We start from the raw sequence: 19,144 nt of genomic DNA on the forward strand, positions 1-19,144 counted from the left end.
TTGGAAGGTTTAAGTCGATTGAATTAGCCTAATTAAATTTATGTTTAAAACTAAAGGCAGCGCTCCAATTCCTTGGTCTTTTCTCTACCACCCCCCACCCCCCATCCCAGGTGAACGAAGTTTTGTTTCTTTGGTTGAACTAGCATCTGTTATTAAGTAAAAACTACTGTGCAACTTATCTTCATTCCGCAATTTAAATTAGGTTGGAAAAGAACCCACTTTAAGGGCTTCTACCAGCTGGTTTTGAAAACACCTCTTTAGCAGTCTCATGCTCTCCTTCTGTGTTAGATTCTATCTCCCAACTAATTAGGCAGACGTGAACTTTCATAGAAGTCCTGGACAGAACAAGGACATGACACAAATCAGGTGTTGTTTTATATGTATCCCCAGGTTCATCCCCCACATGCTCATTCTCTACTACCAAGTTTAGAACGAGAGGAAAGAGGATGATTGCCCTCTAGGTGAGAAGAAAGTTAAGGTGAGAAGCTTCATTCTTGGTTCACTGACGAAATGACAAGTAGAAGGTTTGTTAGTTCCCTTTAACTTCTTACCAGATGGACCAGTGATAGGAAAACAAAGTTTAACCACTCATGATACTCAAGCACGTGTTTTGAACATTAGAGAATTTGTACACTTCATTGGGAAAATGACTTTCAGAGAGCCCGACACCCTTTCTAGTACCTGTTGGTATATCTGTAGCATCAAGGAGTACTCTAAAAGTATATATTTAACAAACATGTTGCTCTTGGTCACTACCTTCTAGATGACAGGATACTTGAGGGTGGCAGGGACGTTTTTTCCTGCAAGGCACTTGTTCCAGTTATTTGCCAAACGAAGAACAGCAAGGTCTGGTTTGGCTGGAAGGTTGTGAAAGCAGCGATGAGGCCTTAAGGCAGGCAGGGCTCTGTAGAAGGTACCCCCCATTTCCCAAGCAGTTCATCTTTCCCAGCAAAGGATGTGGCGGTGCAGGGGTCAGCCATAGAATCCAGGTCTTGATGACATGGAAGCATGTCTCCAAATCACTGTTTTTCCCCCTCAATTCTATATTTCTTGTTTTTTATTGACAATGAAATAACCCTGGGTTCACTGGTGAAACTTTGTGCAGGGCAAGATTGAAATGATGAGTTTATTTCCATCCCCTTACATGCAACAATCAGTTTGAATAATGCCTAGGACTGATAGGACAAACCAAGCCTTCCCTCCCCACCCACCCAAGCAGGTCACCCTGAATTAGGTCCTTAATTAAGCCTAAGGCCTGCTTATCTCCCTACCTCTCCCCAGGACCTCTTTTCATTTTGTGTCTTGGGTGGATGGGTTAGTGGTAGCAGCTTCCACAGGCCTTACTTGAGTCCCCCTTTCTTCCTGCCAGAAGAGCCTTGAGGATGGAACACCCAGTCCACCTGCCAGCAGTAAAAAGAGGTCAGCGCCACGGCTGTGACCAACTTGGCCAAGAGCCCAGCTAATCAGCATGATCCTAGATAAACCTGCACATCTCTCCGTAAGGGGGCATGGGGTCAACAAAAAGACTTTCCCAGGCCAAGAACAACACTAGCAAAGGGGATAAATAGAGGAATTTTTGTCTTGAAAAATCTTTAAATCTGTTAAGTTTAAAGAAAAAAAAAGTTGCAAAACAAGGATAAAAGGTATAGCCTAATTGTGTACTAAACAAACAAACAAAAATACACATTTCTGGAAGGGATACAAAAACACTGAATAACTAGCCCTGAATTTTACCTGTCACAGTGTACCCTTCCATATACAATTTGGGTTTTTTTTTTTTCACCTTCTATATACTATTTGGCTTTTTTTTCCCCATCATCACCATGTTTTTAAAACTTAAATTTTTAGTCCTTTTTTTTTTTTTTTTAAAGAATCTTAGTTTACCTGGCTTATAGTCAATGCCTAATTAGAAAAGAGCTCTTGTGAGAGATGACCTACCCTTTCCAAATAGATAGGAAAAAAAAACCCTTGTACATTGAAACAAATTAGAAATCAATGTTATCCTTAGAATTCTGTCCCAGTCTATGGGACAATTCTAGTAGCATCATTAATGGGCTGGGCCAGGTGACACAGTGGTACTTGGCAACTAAAGCTCAGGGAGCCCACCGTGGGAACTGTAGCTGCTTCTCAGCCTTGGCAACAATCTCAGAGAACTGCAGGTAGGCATTCGTGCCCCAGCATTGCCAAGCACCCACCCCAGGACAGGCCTCTGGTGGTTCCAGCAACAATCCAGAGGTACCTTAGAGGGCAGTGGTTGGTGTGTAGGCCCCGTTGATTTGGGTTGTTACTGCAGTTCAGTGCTGTGTCCCTGTTTGGCAGATGGGGCCACCAGAGACGTAACAGTCGAGTCTAGCTTAAAAATGCAATTTGTAGTAGATGGACAGGTAGGGAGCTGGGCCAGGTAACAGAACATGTCCACCTAGCCTAGCCCTGTGAGAAAGGAGAGGTCAAAAGATTTGCGTCCTCCCTCTGACATAGCATTAGTTGGCATATCCGATAGAGAGGTCCCTAACACCTGCTAAGAAGGTTCACTACAGTATTTAAGATGTGTCTTTCTAAATTCCCTGCCATCAGCCTCCCCTGCTTTCTACTGACGTTCCCGTGTGAGCTTTGCCTGAGCCACACGAGGGCCAGTCCTCCCCCATGGGGCCTATTTCCTTTACCTTCAATTTGAACTCAAAGTAGGGAAAAACTGCACTTGAGAATGAATCATCCATTTTATTTTATTTTATTTTTGTCATGTGCTCACAGCATCTCTCTCCCCTCTCCCTGCCAGGTCACAGAGATAAATTAAAAATAAATCTACAAGGAAAATAATTTATAAAAGCATTTCTCAGGCTCACGCCTTATATCCCACTACTTGGTTAGAAACCGCAACCCCTCCCCATGGGGAGGGGGAATCAGTGCTTCACTCTCCTCAACTTGTTTCTGCTAGACTGGGACAGAGAGTATTCCAGAAAGGGCAGGGGTGGCAAAAGTAAAGATGCTGGGTCCTGGAGCCATCATCTGGCCTTGCCCTTCTCTGCACCCCCCAGGCAGTGTCCAGGACCCCTCCCTGCAGGGGCTGTGGAGAAGCTGCCCGTGCTGAGAGCCTGAAAGAAAGTGCTCTCAGCCCCATCACATGCACATCTCTTTCTCCTAGAAAGAAACCCCGAAAAGAAAGCAGACTGAGACCTTGGGGCAGAGGAGAAAATCCCAAGTGTTCACACAGTTACACGGAGTCTTTATGGCAAAGAGAACATTTAGCAGCTTTGAATATTTAGGGGCATCTCCTTTTTACTCAACACAAGCATTCTAGACCCTACAAATGAAACAGGGCTCAAGTCCTAAAAAAATCAAAGCGCAAGAAATTCTAAGAGAACTAGTTTTTTGTTGTTGCTGGGTTTTGTAGTTTTGTTGTTTTTCAGTGACAAGCCCAGTTGGTGGTGGCGGGAAGGAGGCCTGAAGGAAGGGTCACTCCCCAGGTTTGTGCTGAATACTGCCTGGAGGGTGCTGCGCTGGCTTCTCCCTCCAAATCATCCCCCTGCCTCAGAGGTGGCCCCGGAAGAGGAAGCACTGCCGGCACCCAGCACTGCAGGCAGCGGTGAGGGAGGGGTGGGCGAACACAGCCCGAGGAGTACGGCATTCGCATGCAGGCTCTGGTGGAGGCGATCGGAGCCTCAGCTCAGGGACAGCTGGAGCCCACAAGGGGATGGCAGTGGCAGGGCAGTGAGTGACATGCTTGGTGTTGGGGCTGCTACAGTGTGGGGCCTTGCCACCCTTTCCTGTTCACTCAGCCCTTTGATGCTAAAACCTCCAAGCCAGTGTTCGGTCCCAGTGGCCCCCATTCGTTCAAAACATTGCAGGAGATTGCCCTCAGGGATGCCGAAGTGCAAGGAGCAGAAAGAGTCAGCAGAGCCCACCCCCAGCGCCCGTCTGCATCACCCCTCCCTGGGGTGAAACGGGGTTTACTCACACCAATAACCTGGTCCCACCCAGTCCACCCACAGTCACAAAAACCTGCTGCCCGGAATCCTGGCCGAAGCCAAACGTAACCTTCCCTTTGCTTTTCTTCCTGCTTTGATTTTTTGGGGCTTGCTTCCTTCCTTCCTTTCAGGAATGACTTTCTACTACTTTCCTCTCCTCTCACAAGTCCTGCCATTCCCCTTTTTCGACCTCTGCTCTGAGTAGTTCCTTTACCTCCGGCAATGCCAGCACTACCCCTTCCCTCAAAGGAAAGGAGCAGAGTGAGGACCCTGTCCACCCAATGGTCTGGCCACTTCCACCCCACCCCAGTGGGGGAAGCTGAGCCAGCCAGCGCCTGCGCCCGCCCTTCCTATACACTGACCCGCAGTCATCCCATCTGAGAAGATATATTAGATAAGAAGGCAATAAAGTCCCGCTGTAGGTCCAGGTCCAGGCCCAGCCCTTCTCCAGTTCTGGTCTTGGTGAGCGTCGACCCCCTTCCACCCCAGACTCACTTTCTCCGGTCCTTTGGCTTCCTCTCCTGCCGCCGGGCCTGCTGGTCGGCCAGCGTGCGGGGAATGAGGAGGACGCTGCCATCCCCGGCATACTGCAGCGCGTACTGACTGGGCGAGTAGGGTCGCCCGTTCTCATCCCGCAGCCGCCCAAACACCTCCTGGTACAGGCTCTGGACCTTCTGCTTCATCTGCCGCAGCGACCGGAGGAACTCCACCTTCTCCCGCAGCAGCCGGGCTTTATCGCGCTGCAGGTCCTCCACGTCTCGCTCCAGGTTCAGGATGGTGTCCAGTTTGCGCTTCCGGCAGTTCTGTGCCGCCATCTTGTTCTTGCCCCGGCGACGGATGTCGCGGATAAGACTCAGCTGGGCCTCACTCAGCTGGTATTTCGACAGCAGCTCATTGAACTCCTCCACAGGCAGGTTGATGATTTTGTCATTGGTGAAGGGAATCTTCATGGCTCGGGCTCGATGCTCATCCCGGCTCATCTGCTTATCTAAGAAGTCGGCCTGCTTCTCCTTACTGCCTTTCTTGAGGGTGCTGGGTGGCGGCAGGTCAGCAGAGTCGAGGGCACTGGGCACCATGTTGTATGTGTGGTTGTGGCCCACATGCTCCAAGTACGGCAGGCAGGAGAGCTGAGACGGATCCTGATAGCTCATGCGGCAGAACTTGGAATACTCAGGCTGGTAGCCCACCGCGCCCTCGGCCTCTTCCAGATCCAGGGTCTCAGAGTCAGAGCTGTAACCAACAGCACCTTCCTCGGAAAAGGAGGAAGAGGCTGAGGAAGAAGCTGAGGAAGAGGAGGAAGAGGAAGAGGAGGAAGAGGAAGAGCTGCCTTCAGAGCTGCTCAGGGAGGAAGGGCTATGGCTCGAGTCCAGGGAGAGGCCTGAGTCAGAGTCAAACTCCTCTTCAAGCTGGGAGGCCTGTACAGGGTTAAAGCCTTCTTCAATGGCCAGGTCCATGAGGCTGATCTCGTCCAGCATGGCTTCGTCTAACAGGCCCCCCAAGGGGTCAGGCAGCTCTGAGCCTGCAGTGTCATTGGCTGTGCTGTTGAGCTGGGGTGGAAAGAAGAGCCCTGCCAGGTTGGTGGAGCCAAAGGTGGAGTTGAGGCTGGTGGAATTACTGGGGACCAGGGGCAGCAGGGTGGAGCTGCCGGCCACAGGAAGGCCCTCCACCTCCGGGCTGAAGAGCGAAAAGTCCTGGCTGCAGCCCCCGAGGGATGCCTGATGCAGGCTGACATTCTGATTGATGGGAGTGTTGGGGGCAAGGCTGTAGTTGGTGCTCAGTGGGTCTCCAGGAGGGGCGTTATACAGGATTTCACTTGTTGAGGTGTTCACTTCCATGGCCTGGGAGGGGAGAAGAGCATCACTGCTCAGTCTGCTCCTCGGAGCCCCTCCCCAGGCAAGGGGGCAGGGCAGACGTGCTCCACAGGCACCCAACAGAGCCACAGCAGTACTGGGCTACAGGCAAGAGATTGGAAACTAGAGCCCACAGTGTCAGCTCCTGGCCCAGCCTGGTCCACCAGGCCTGGCAAGGATGGGTTCCTTCCTCTGGACTCCACCCCAAATGCAGGAACTGACCAGCTCCTGGTCATGTTTGGCAAGACTCCCCATCTTGGAGGGAGAATAAGAAAACACAAACTACCCCTCTGCTGCAAACTCAGCACGATGGAAAAAAACACCCAAAAACCTAGCCACACCACTTGCTATGTGACCATGGGCAAATCAGTTAACCTCTCTTGAGCTTCTGCTGCCTGGCATTGAAAGTATCAGCTGACTACACTACGTTAAGGGCCAAGTGACGATGGCTATAAAACACCATGTGACTGTCAGCTATTATTTATGCTGAACCTCCAAAGCACCCAGCCAAGTGACTATCTGCCTAAAAGAAAGGAAGACAGGACACCCAAACCACCCTCCACGGTACTCCCCACCACTCCAAGGAGACACCCAGACAGTTACCTCTCAGTATTCCCACTTTCCTATGGATCAGACAGATCCATATGTGTTACTCTCTTTCCCCAGAGGTGGAAAAGCAATTGAGTGCTAACACACCCTACGTAAAATCTGATGTGGTCTGCCCTGTTTTGATGCTTCTACCTGCATTTCCATGATGGACATGAGATCTTGCCACTGCTGCTCCAAATCAAATGGCGACTCTGTCCCCGTCAGGAGAGGAGACAAGAGGTTGTTCTGAAGAGCTGGAGGCTCACTCTCACTAGGCACTGCTTCTGTTATGCTGGAAACATCTCCTGGAAACTGGGGTTAAAACACAAAGGCATCAACAGGGAGAAGGAAAGACCACGTTTTGCTTTCCTCCCGGAGATTACCACCTGATTCTCTGTTCCTTCCTTCCTCTGAATTCACCCCCAACAGCCAGGACAAGGCCAAAACTGAGAGCTGGCACCTCAGCCAGCCACGAAGGGATATGCCATGTGCAGGCTGCCCTGCTCAGTTGCCTCTCCCTGGAGTCCTGCTCACCTCAGCATTCTCCCCAAAGGGGCAGGTGGCCTCCAGCAGCCTAAGGCACTCTTCCAGGGACAGGGCCGTCTGGTCCTCCCCACCAGGCACCTGTGGCAATAGCAACTGTAAGTCTGACTGACCTGAGCCTTGGCTGTCTGTAAGCTGAGGCCTCTTCCCCAGGCTCTCAGTGGGAAACCGAATGAAGACCTGGATGGTTGCAGGCCTGCAACCTCCCTCCCGGACCTGGGAAAATGGTTGACCCCAAGTCCCAAACTCCAGGGAAAAGAGAAGGGAGAGTGGAAGAGTTCTGAAGCAAGGAGGATGCTAGATGCTTTGCCTCCTCTGTATTGTTGCCAGGACCTGGCCCTCTGCTTCAGTTGCTCATCCACTCTCCCTTCCTCAGCCCAGCCACTGGGACTTAGAGACCCCAACCCAAAATGTACATTCAAGTCCATCCCACACACATGACCTGCCTTCCTTAGGGGAAAGTTCCCAGAAGAAATCCACCCTGGTTTGTATGTTTTGGGGGCATAGGGAGAAACAGCAAGCCCACTGGGCAAAGGTGATGTTACCTGTGAAGGGAAGCTCTCCCCAGTTTCTCCATCCACTAGCAGGCTTCGTGCCAGAGCCTCTGCACCCTCGCCTGGCCAGGTGTCCCCCTGCTCTCCTCCATCTCGCAGCTCCTTATCCACATCATGCTCCTTCTGGCGGTGACTATAGTCAAAAATCTCACGCCCAGCCCCCAGGTCAATATCCTGCCGCCAAAGGATGTCAATCAGATCTATGTCCTGAAAGATAGACCACCATGACTTTAGCTCTTGCATCGCAGGGCCCTCCTACCCATCACTCCAATTAGTCCTGGGCGGGGCCTTTCCCAGCCCTACACCTGCCAGCCTCTACCCCGTCCCCTCTGCACCAGCAAGGCTTCATCCATCGATTTCCAGATATTGCTCCCCGCCTCCAAATAAAACAAGAGCCACTCATAAAACCACTAGCGTGACCATCACCACGTAGGCCTGTGGGCTGAGGATCTGGACACGAGGCACACCCAGCCAAGAGGTGGGGCTACTTCATCCCTGCATAAGAAGGCATGGGGAAGTGGGAGACACTTCTCATTGCGGGAATGGGAACCCCTTAAAATTCGGCTTGTAGGAAACTGGCCATGGCAAGCACAGGCAAATTGTCGTGCAGAATTGCTTTCCAGTGGCCAGGCTTGCATCAGCCTGTGGTGCCATTTCATTTGCATAAAGGGGTGGGGTGGGATGGTGAGGAAAATCCCTGCATTTCCAACCACCTGATGCAACCAATGACAAGGACAGGCTCTCTCCAGCCCTTCCTATAGCCATTCCCCTTCCCTGACTGAGAGCAAGGATAGGATGAACACACACAACTCTTAAAGCCCAGGCTCACCTCAAGATCCATCCTGCCAGAACTGCCATTCTCAGCTGATCCCAGCAAGCTGCCTCTATCCCAGGAGAGCCTCAGGCAGAGTCAGATGATCCCCACTGGCCACCCACCCCTGCCAAGGCAAGCCCTCCTCTGTCCCCTCACACCATTGCTCTTCACTCTTCCTTAACCGTACCCCAGGACTCACGACTCCCCATCCGACAACCCACTCAAGGACACAACCCCCATCACTCCACAGCCATGACTGCTGCCTTGGGCACCAAAATGCCTCCCTCCTGCTCTACCCTGGTGGCTCCAGATCAGTTCCTGCACCAACTGCCTCCCCCATAGCCACCAGCATAGAACTGCCAATAAATAGACACGGTGAGGTTTCCTATACATGCCGGCCCTGTGATGGAGCCCTCCTCACAAGCATGAAGAAACCCTCAACTGCTGCCTTCCATTCAAGGATTAAAAAGCAGACAAACACTTTCCAGAAAGCAATATCCTTAAACCCACTTCCCTAGCCAGAACCAGGCATCCCTTTCCCACCATACCCCTCCCTGATCCTAAGACCTCCCAGCTGTACCTCTCCATAGCCTCCCCACATACACCAACCTGAACTGAAGCCCTGGACCCAGGAGCAGAAGGGGGCTGGGCCACCCGATGACCAGCCAGCAAAGAGTTAAGGGGCCGGCTCCCTTTGGAATGGCCCCTACCACTGTGAGAGCTGCGGTCCAGGCGGGTCATGGTCTGCGAGATGAGCCCCAGGGCAGCCGGTGCCGGAAAGCCGGACAGGGGGCTGCAGGGAGCTCTGGGCTTGCAGGGAGCACACCAGACTGGAAGGGTGGCCCCTCGCTAGCTCCGAGGGGCCCAAGGAGGGGGCCCCGCCCATGCTGCTGCCTGGGCGGCCCTGCCCAGCTCCCTTCCTCCATCCTTGAGCAGCCCCCTCCCACCTCACAACCCCAGTTCCACTCAGGCGCCCGGCAGCCCCCACCCTGAGCTCACCGCAGAGGCTGCAGTGAGATGGGATTCCCACCCCATGCTCCGCGCTCAAGCTGCAGAGGAAAGCAAGCTCCCTCCTGGGCCTAGCCTCCCGCTCCTCCCTCTCTCCCCCTCCCCACGCCCCCCAAACTTGTTACCTAGGCTGCAGCAAGGAGCCAATCCCCTCCCCCTCCCACCCGCAGGTCACTGCTGAGGCTGCAGAGAGCCAATCCCCTCCCCCAGGTCAGCAGCTGGCTGCGGAAAGAGCCAATCCCCTCCCACTGCCGTTACCTTGGCTGCGACGAGAGCCAATCTCCTCCCCCAAGTCTCCGCTGGAGATGCGGAGGGAGCCAATCCCCTCCCACCGCCTGTTACCTAGCTGCCGACGGGAGCCAATCTCTGCACCAGGACAGCTGGAGAAGCTGCCGCAAGGAACCAGCCCATCTCTGGGCCGCCTCCGTCTCCTTGAGGAGATGCACCCAGGGGCGGGGAGCCCCACCCAACCCAGTCAATCAGCTGGGTGGCGCAGTGTTGGAGCCCTGGGGGGAAGGGGTGCCACTCACCCTCCTGTCGCATCCTGCTTATCCAGCCCACTCAGGACTGGGCAGCTACTCCTCCCGCAGTTTCTCTGAGAATCTAAGTTCTTCCCTGGAAGTGGAAGCAGTTTCCCCATTCCCCTGGAGGGCCTGCCCATTTCTCCTCAAACCCACGGATCTCAAAGCAGGCTGGGCAGGAACCCGGGCCTCCAGACCCCCTGGGAGTCAGGGGCTTTGTCACCCTAAAAGAGGTCAAACTAGAGAAAAGGTGAAAGTCATCTACATACACACAGCGATGTGCTAGCCAGGTCTAGCCCCAAGCAAGGGGACCCAATCCTCAAGCCCAACACCTGGATCTGATGGCAGAACCCTGGCCACCAATGTCACCTACGCCCTTTTCACTCCAGCACTGTTCAAGAGTATTCTCTCCCTGACCCACACATGGCCCACATTTCTCAAAGCAGGGGAAAGAATCCCCTGACAGAATCAGCACCGCAAGTCAGATTCCCTGGATTGGTTTCCAGGGGAAATTCAGCTCCCTCTCCACAGCTGCTCCCCTTGAGCCTAAGGTCAGGTCAGAGACAGTATGTTCTCCTTGGTCACAAACTGCTCCTAGCCTGGAAAGAGCTGTAAACAGGCCACCCTCCCTGCTCTGGGCAGAGTGCCAAATTTGAGGGGAATCCTATCCCTGACAAGGGCCTGGGTGATGGCTGTCCATCGAAGAGGCCTGGCAGCGGGGGAGCACGGCCACCCCAGGGATAATACCAGCGCCAGCAGAGCCTGTCACATGCTCTGGACCTGGATATTTTTATCCCTGGGTTGCTGAGGAAATGTTGTTCTAGACACACAATAATCCTCCCTTCCCCCACACCCAGTCTGCGCCCCTAATGCTGACCTCCCTCCCCATTCTCAAAGGGAGCAGTAAAGGCCTGGGATCAAGGGAAGCACAACCTTTCCCAAAGCCAAGAAATGGAAGGAGACCAGAAGTCTGCTCAGAAAGCAGGGTCAGGGTCCCACCCCAGTCTGCCCCAACCCACTCAATTATATCCAAAACATCCCTTCCTATCCCCAGAAGGCTCCCTGCAGGAACAGAAATGGAGCTACCCCTGCCAGGCTCCCCATACCACATTCCCAGGAGCAAGCCTTGTCACACCCAGCCCTGGGGGAGCCAACCGGGGGTGGAAGCGTGGAAAAGGATGCTGGGTGGCATCCCTCAGACCACCATGCTAAGACTGGAGCCTATTTGAAGAAAAGGAAAAGCAGAACCGATGTAAAGTTCCAAGTGGCACTATAAGAATCTAAGAGAAGAGGCACTCAAAGATAAGATATGCTCATGACTCCCTTGGCTCAGATAATCCTCGACTCTCTGACAGCAAATCCAGTATGAGCCAGCTGAGCAGAGAGTAATGTTTCTCAGCTTTGGCACCATGGACATTTGAGGCTGGAGAAATCTGGTGTGAGGCCTGTGCGTTGTAGGATGTTTAGCAGCATCCCTGGCCTCTACCCACTAGATGCCAGGAGAAAACCACCCCCACCCCCACCCAAGTTGTGAAACCAAAAATACCTCCCAACATCATCAAATGTACCCTAGGGCAAAATCACCACTGGTTGAGGACCACTGGCCTAAAGGAAACCATAGTCTTTAAGGGTCACTAACATTCAGAGAACTGAGCTCCCTCAGGAACAGGGTCAAGGGCTGGGAGTGAAGCAAAACCTTGTCTGACCTGGTGGGCAGAAGGAGCAAAGTTCTCCATCACCTGTACAACTTTTTACACACCTCCAGACTCCCATCTCAGCACCCCAACCCCTCACCCAGACCTAAGCACAATAGGAAAACCCAGCCCACTGCAATACAGCCTTCTTCTTCCCTAATGGCTAGCAGAGTGCAGTGAGTCTCTTTTCAAGGTCCTTAAGGCTGGGAGGCAAACCAGAGCCAGCCCCTGAGCTCAGAGCAGTCTCATCATGTCGGTGGAGCAGGGGCAGCAGAAGCCCTGTGCCTCATTCAAGGCAACTGCATCGCCTTCTGCCCAGAACAGCATGTCGGCCACCTGAGAGGCGCTGGCAGACTTGGGCAGTAGAATGCAATTTCTCTTCTAGCTCCTAACCCTCTCCCTCCTTCCTCCCTGCTGTGGGCTTATACCAAAGGACGGCCTGAGCCCTCTCCTGGCCAGGAATAACTATCCAAATCTACCCCTTGGCTCAGGCCCAGGGGATCTGACTTATCAGGACTTTACAAGAGGCCTGACCACAAAGGAGAACTCCAGGGTATATATGCCCGTTTTGATGGGGGGAGAGGTACAAGGCAAGAGTCCACAAAGTGTTTGTGTCTTAGTAACAGATACACACTGCATCAAAGCCCATCACAACACAACTCCCTCCCCCACCCTGTGCTTCCAGGGTCATGTTGAAATCCAAGCAATAAACACACTAGCATGTTCTAGGAACCTCCCACTGCCCTGACAGTACATTTAGAGGTGGATCAATGGTTCAACATGGGGAAAGGCTCCCAGTCTCCAAACCTAAAATCAGATAATTCTGCCCATTCCTAACTAAGAACCATGCCTTAAACTCCCCTGGAACCTCTTTGGTTCAGTCCTTCAGGACCAGCCCACCCCCCACCCTCAACCCCACCCACCCACCACAGGGCCACTAACCTCTTTGGTTAAGTCTCCACTGACTGGAGGGGCTACAGCCCCCAAATCCTCCAAATCTTCACTGAATCCCTGCTCCGTTTCGCTTTCTCGCACCCCGTTGTCTGGGTCTGTCACATCTTGGAGGCCACTGGAACTCTCGAGGGCGAGGCCTGAGCTGGGCTGGCTGCCAGAGACAGACCCCTCCGGGTCCCGATGGACCAGCCAGGCGTTCACCTCAGTGGTCGGCACCTGAAACCTGTCCAGGGCCCTCACCTGACTGAGGAGCCGCCGGGCAGTGAAGTAATTGTCCAGGTCTATGCTCTTGGGGTGGATACCATAGCCATCCAAGGTATTCCTCAGGTTGTGGAACTGGGTTTGCGTATAGGCCGAACTGGGCCCCAGGATGATTTCCCGGAGCGGGGGGAGCTGTGAGGTCAGGTAAGTATCCACGTCCACCCGCACCCCAATCAAACTCAGCAGAATGGTGAACTGGAGGAGTCCTTCCGTTAAGTATTTCTTCAGAGAAAGCATTGCTGAAGGACCAGAATGTTTATGCTTTTTGGTTTAAATCTTCCAAAACACAAATCAAGGCCACTGCTCTGCTGCTCCAGCCAGCAAGTTACCCTCCTCAGTGCCCAACCCTGTGCCCTGCCCTGGCAGAACACAGGGGCTGAGCTCCCTGAGGGCCCCGGAGGAAAGCACACCCCGTGGAGCCAAGGCCACACTCCAGACCACATTCACTTTTCCCTTCTCGACACCTCACCTCTGAAAGTACAAGTGTTCCTAAGACAGTCCAGGCCCCTCAGGGCCCACGTGACTTACTGTCTCCACAATCCACATACAGTCACTTCCTCACTCACTTTAGCTGTCCTCTCAGGAGACTCCACTGCAGGCTGTTCTCAGGAACAGCTGATAGGTTGTTTTTTTTTTTAGCTTCTCCCTCCTAAGGTTTATTTTCTTTGGCTGGAGCTACTGGCCTTTTGTCTTGGGTCAGAGTGTCCCGCCTCCTCCACACTTACCAGGGGGGTTTCCAGAGAAACCTGGAATGGGAAATCACAAGAGCAACAGGATAAGATTCCATGCTTTTCACACTATATAATCAGGGTAGGAAAACTTCACGGTAGAAGGTTAGGAAGCACATTAAAAGAAAAGGCCATCTTTACAGGAGAAAAATAAATTACTTCTCATACTCTCAGAAAAAAAAGAAAAGAAAAACACTTGTGATAGACCAAACAACAACTATAAAAGGAAAATATTGCTCACAAAGGGTCCCATTACTGCATATTAAATTTGCAATGCCCTGAAAAGTAACCTGCTTTGGATAAGCAGAAAAGCCCAGGGCATTCAAAATATTTTACATGTTGTGTGATTTACCACTCCATCCCCTCCCCCCCATACACACACACACACACACACACACACACACACACACTCTCTCTCTCTCTCTCTCTCTCTCTCTCTCTCTTTCTCTCCCCCCCCCTCCCCTCCCCAGCTTCTGTTTTTGGTGTGAGAAGTCAATTTCCCATTTTAAAGGAAAGTTGGTTTCCCATCTCTCAGGAGATAACTGCCTACAATCCTCACCCCTTCCAATTCCGAAGGGGAGGGAGAGATTATTAATGGATGAAAAAGAGTGTGAAAGGGCATGGGGACAATGTTCAAGCCACAACTTCACACAAGAGAATAATTAATGCCTTTTGTTTTCCCAACTTTGAAATCTGACTTCTCATTCCTATTATTCCCACAATAAATAAATAAATAGGGACGGAAAGGGATGCTGGGGGTTAGAGGCAGGATTATTTCATCCAGAATTTGCCCCGGCAGATTTTCTTTTCATTCATATGACCTTCTGAGCCAAACCAGAAGGATCTGGCCAAGTTCTCAGCCCAGATCGCCAAGTTAGGAGAGGGTAAACCTGCCTTCCAGTTTCTGGTCTCTATTATCTCTGAGCTTCCATTAATCTCATAAACCAAGACATGCCGTCTTCTCTGCTGTGATCCATCTACCAACTCCATTCTAACAAGGAAGAGAGATACAAACACACACACGAACGCACGCACTACCCACACACTCTCAGTTGGTTAGAGTAAACAGAATTATGACCCAAGATTCCTGCTTCACTACTCTCGTTCTCAACCAATTTATTATTAAAACCTCCCAAGAGCCGATTAAAGTTCGAGAAAACCGGACAAGGTGCCTTAGCGATCGAGTAGGGTCAGAGGTTCCCAACCTGAGCCCGGTCCCACCCTCCCCTGGATACCCGAATCCGGCTGGGACCAAGTCGCCATGCCCATTCCCGGCGCCTCGGCTTCTAGCCTCCTGGGGCAGCAGCGAACAAGTGCCACTTGCTCGGCCGTGACCCACCCATAAAGCCAAATCCCACCCCGCCCTCCATCCTTATCGCCCCACCCCACTCCCGAGCCCGGGCCCAACACCACGCCTTCTAGCGCCCTTAACCTTCCCCAGCCCAACCCACCCCGGAGCCACCAAGGCGTTCTCCTCGGCCCGCGGCCCCTCCCTGACAGGTCCCGGCCCCGACAAGAACCCCGCTCCGCTGCCGCGCTCCCGCCTCCTGACCCTCAGCTCCACCTCGCCGCCCCTCACCCCGTAAGCCTCGGACCGCGGCGCGGCGCCCCTCCCGACAGGGGAAGGAATGTGCCCGATACCCGCTGCCTGAGCTCGGCGCCCACCGCTGCCGCCACAGCAGGCCCTCAGTCCGGATCCCGGCCTCGCCGCCACCACCGCCGGCCGGCCTAGAGCTCCCTGCCTCCGCTTCCCTCCCTCCGGCTCTCCCCACTTCACTCGGAAGCCCGCCCGCCCCGGCCTCCCAGCAACACGTTTCTCCAATCAACGAGCCGGGAACTTAGCCGTCGCCGGATGTCGCTTTGATTGACAGCAGAGGGAGCCCAATGACTGAGTATGTATCCTCCTTCCCCTGCGCTATCTCTTAAGACTGACACTGACCATGGCCCATGGGTGTCCAGGCCCGCCCCTCAGCGTGGTCCCACCTATGAGTGGGGCGAAGGCCCTATTGCCCCGCATTCTGGACCCCTCCGCGGTGCGGTGGATGAGGGAGCTGTTACAGGCAGTTCTCTGAGGCGAGCGTACAGGTTAAGCGTTTCCAGTGTATTCTTCGGCTGGGGAATGACGACCCAGAGCAGGGGATGGGAAGCGGCATGGCCGCCGGAGCGCGGAATACCCCCATTGAGGGTTCCCACGGTGACTTGCAAAACTCCATTGAGACTCGAGGGGGCCGGGGCGGGCCATGGAGCATGTGGTCCTCGCGGTGGTGACGCTTCTACCGCCATCTTGAATGCTGGCAGGGGAACCCGATATTCCAGTTTGCTCTCCACGCTAGCCTTGCGCAGGTACCCTCGCCAGACAGTGACGGTTGCGCCTCAAGCTCCAGGCAAGGGTCACTTCGCGGAAACAGTCCCGCGATTGGGTTGACTTGATGGTGGTGACATAGTAGGGGGGTGGGAGATGTGGCGTAAAAGCGATTTTTGTCATGATGGAAACACTACTTAGAGCCCACCCTTTCCCCCTCCAGCCTACCTCCCACGGAGCTTAATCTTGCCTTTTAGGAACTTTTCTCCATTTCCATGGTTCTCCAATCCCATCTAGCCACATTTTCGAAACATTTTTGTGACTCTCAAACTTTGGTTTACTGCAGCATCACCCAGGGAGTGTAGTGTGCCCAACTTGCAAATTCCGAGGCCCTACTTCAGAGATTTTGATAAAGTAACCCTGGGGTGGGCGGCCTATTGATAAAGACTCGGGTAATTCTAATGCAGCTGTTCAGAAGACCACATTTAGGGAATCGCTGAGTTGGGTCGACGCATAGAGCCTTGCTCCAAGGTGTGAGACAAAGAAGTGTCAACAAGCCTCTCCCGAAGAGAAGAGTCCATAATCTAGAGGGCTAGTCATTAGTCCTTTTACAACTAAGGACAAGGGCAGCTTCAGAAGGTTAGGAAGGTTAATTTTGGTGGCTCACAGTTTACAACGCACTTTCACTAAATAGAAATATACACCAGCCTCCACTCACTGAAGTCTTAAGAAACTACTGAGCTAGTTACCCATTTCAAAGACTGATTCACAAAGCTCATGTTTTACTTTTATGCATTTTAGTTACTGTCTCCCTGTGAATATTAGAATATAAACTAGGATTTTATGGATTAAACACTGTGTCTTCAAAATCTAGAACAGCACCTGGAATTTGGTAGACCCTCAAGCAGGCAGGCCTGTGATTAAATTCCTGCTAAAAGCAGGAGTTAATAGTGGAGGAGGTGTGGATTATGAAGGATATGGCCAGTTACCAAGGAAATGGGAGACCATTCAGCCCCTGAATTGGCAAGACCTTGGAGGTCCATAACTGCTATTGGGTAAGAAAAGAGAAATTTAGGTGTGACCATTAACTCCAGAAAGAAATCAAGGGGGTTGAGAAGGAAACATTTAAAAATCATAGAACTAAAAGATAATCAAGCCTAGACTAGAGTTACAGGAATTTGAATACAAGACTATTTTGAGAAGGCAGAAAAGAGTGATCATTTGTTTGACACAGAAAATGCAGCACAATTTTAAGCCTTGGCACATATTTATACATACATATATATACACACACACACACACACACACACATACATACATACATATATATCATATATATAAATATATATACTGGGCAATTTCTTATCTATGGGGAATCAAGAAACCTTAGAGTCAAATAAACTGAGTGTTTGGAACAAGTACATTTGTATTTTCTCAGTGTCCTTTGAGCCGCATAGCTGGGTACCAGGTGCCTAGGAAAAGAAATAAAGTCATATAGTGGATATAAGACTGACATGAAATCAAAGGTAAGTGTTCACTGATCTGAAATATGGAAGGCAGAAGTGGGGATACCACACTGGGGAGATAAGAGGTGATACTGTCACATCACTTCGAGAGCCTAGATTTATCTGGTCAGTTTTTTGATGACTCAGCATCTTGGAGTAGCACTTTTACCCATCTTCTTTCCCCTGTCTTCTTTCTGGGGTCCTGAGTGTGGACCGGCAAGCATGGAGAATGGGAAGGCGTCATGCTACGCCCTAGAGAAGGAGAGGGGGAGGTGTGGAGAGATCTCTCATTTTTTTGCCCAAACTATCCTGTTTATTTGCGTTTGCCTCCCAACTTCAAGTACTGTATGTAATTGTGTATAATAATTAATCCTTTGTGTGTAAAACAGGAGAGACATGGATCAGGAATTGTATTATTGGGTTTAAAGAGGGGGGGGGGTAGATAGAAAGTTTCCTGTTGAGCAGTTTCGCAAAGGTAGGAAGAGAAGGGGGAAAAACCAAGAATTTGCTGGTATTTTGCAAAGGCTGAGGAGAATACAGATACAGAGATGAGCTCGGTTGTAACAGCAGGCGCTTAGGTCTGGCAGGGTGTGGGTGCCCAGGATATTTAATACTTCTCGGTGGAGGGTGGAGACTGAAAGCCTGCTTTCAACTCCGGCTAGAGTTCAGGTCAAGTCTGAGCAGGTGCAAACCTCCTTCCCAGACCCGATGATTAACCTTGTAAAATCCAGGGTGTGTCCTTCTTCACCTAGAAAGCCCCCTCCTCCCTTCCCCGAACCCCGCCACCCCCACCCCAGCCTGGGACAGCTGTTCATAGAACAGTTACCCAAGAAGCAAATGAAAGATCCCATGCTGATGTGTCATCAGTCCCGGTATATCCATTAAATCAGCCCGAGAAGACCATGGGAAAAAGTGAGCGAGCACATGCACTTGCTCCCTAAGGGATGCCAGGTCCTGGCACCTTGCAACTCCAGATTGCTCAGGAGAGAAGAGAAGGCAGCAGGTAGTCAGGAAGAGGGTTAGTTCTAATGCACAGGGATTTGGAGTCATAAAAAGATCTAGCTAACTAAAACATAGGCTGAAATCCCACATGGCCCAGGAATATCTGTGTTGACACAGCTTCCTGTAGGAAAAGCCAATGCTGCCACCAGCAGGCACATCCCTCCCTACCAGGATGACACCTGCTAGGAAACCCTCAGAGAAGACCAGACTGGTTGGCGTTTGAATTTCTTTTGGAATAGTGGGAATTGCTTTTTTTCCTAAGGGGAAACCAAGACTTTCTGTCATTCTGGCTGCCCACTATTTTTACTTCTTTAAAGATGTTCTTAAATGTTGCTAATTTATATAGATATTTCTCCCTCTCCAACCCCCATCTAATCCAAGGGAATGGATTAGATGACTGCCTGAGATTTCCTTACAGCCCTTCTGAGAGATTCTAGGATTACATCCTGTCAATACTAAATGTTAGCATGTCTTACTAGGCAATCAATTTGTTTTCCAGCTAATCCCAACATCTGGGCCCCTTTCTTACATGGTAAACACAATTAGCAAGCTTGTGCCATTAAACCAACAAAAAAGTAAAGCTCTTCTGCAGGCTAGCCTCTTTCCTGTGCACTGCAGCCGCAGTTATCTTAGACGATTGAAGATTGCTTCTCAGCTCTGGCTGCTCATTAGATTCACTTGGGGAGCTTGCAAATACACACACACACACACACACACACACACATACACATACACACACACACACAATGTCTGGGACCCACCCCACACCAGTTAGAGTCTCTAAGAGTGGGGCTGGGCATCAGTATGTTGTAAAAGTTCCGCAGCTGATTCTTACTGCAGGCACAGTAGAGAATC

At 51.7% G+C, this 19,144-nt stretch overlaps 1 protein-coding gene across 11 annotated transcripts; it reads right to left on the reverse strand.

Annotated features, from left to right (window-relative positions):
- Positions 1–1,817: 1,817 nt before the first annotated feature.
- Positions 1,818–15,252, reverse strand: NFE2L1 (nuclear factor, erythroid 2 like 1). 11 transcript variants are annotated; one of them, XM_037808256.1, is made up of 6 exons: positions 15,122–15,252; positions 12,480–13,498; positions 7,492–7,674; positions 6,938–7,027; positions 6,557–6,715; positions 1,818–5,803 (listed from the first exon to the last, which is right to left on the reverse strand). In XM_037808256.1, the coding sequence occupies exons 2-6, from the start codon at positions 12,987–12,989 to the stop codon at positions 4,457–4,459; spliced, it is 2,289 nt and encodes a 762-aa protein (XP_037664184.1). In that variant the 5' UTR covers positions 12,990–13,498; positions 15,122–15,252; the 3' UTR covers positions 1,818–4,456. The 11 variants fall into 11 exon arrangements, with proteins under 11 accessions (XP_037664184.1, XP_037664180.1, XP_037664181.1 ...); XM_037808252.1 differs by having other exon boundaries at positions 7,492–7,707; XM_037808253.1 differs by having other exon boundaries at positions 7,492–7,707; positions 15,060–15,216.
- Positions 15,253–19,144: the final 3,892 nt, after the last annotated feature.

Source organism: Choloepus didactylus, chromosome 18 (assembly GCF_015220235.1).
Source record: "Choloepus didactylus isolate mChoDid1 chromosome 18, mChoDid1.pri, whole genome shotgun sequence".
Classification (NCBI taxonomy): domain Eukaryota; kingdom Metazoa; phylum Chordata; class Mammalia; order Pilosa; family Megalonychidae; genus Choloepus; species Choloepus didactylus.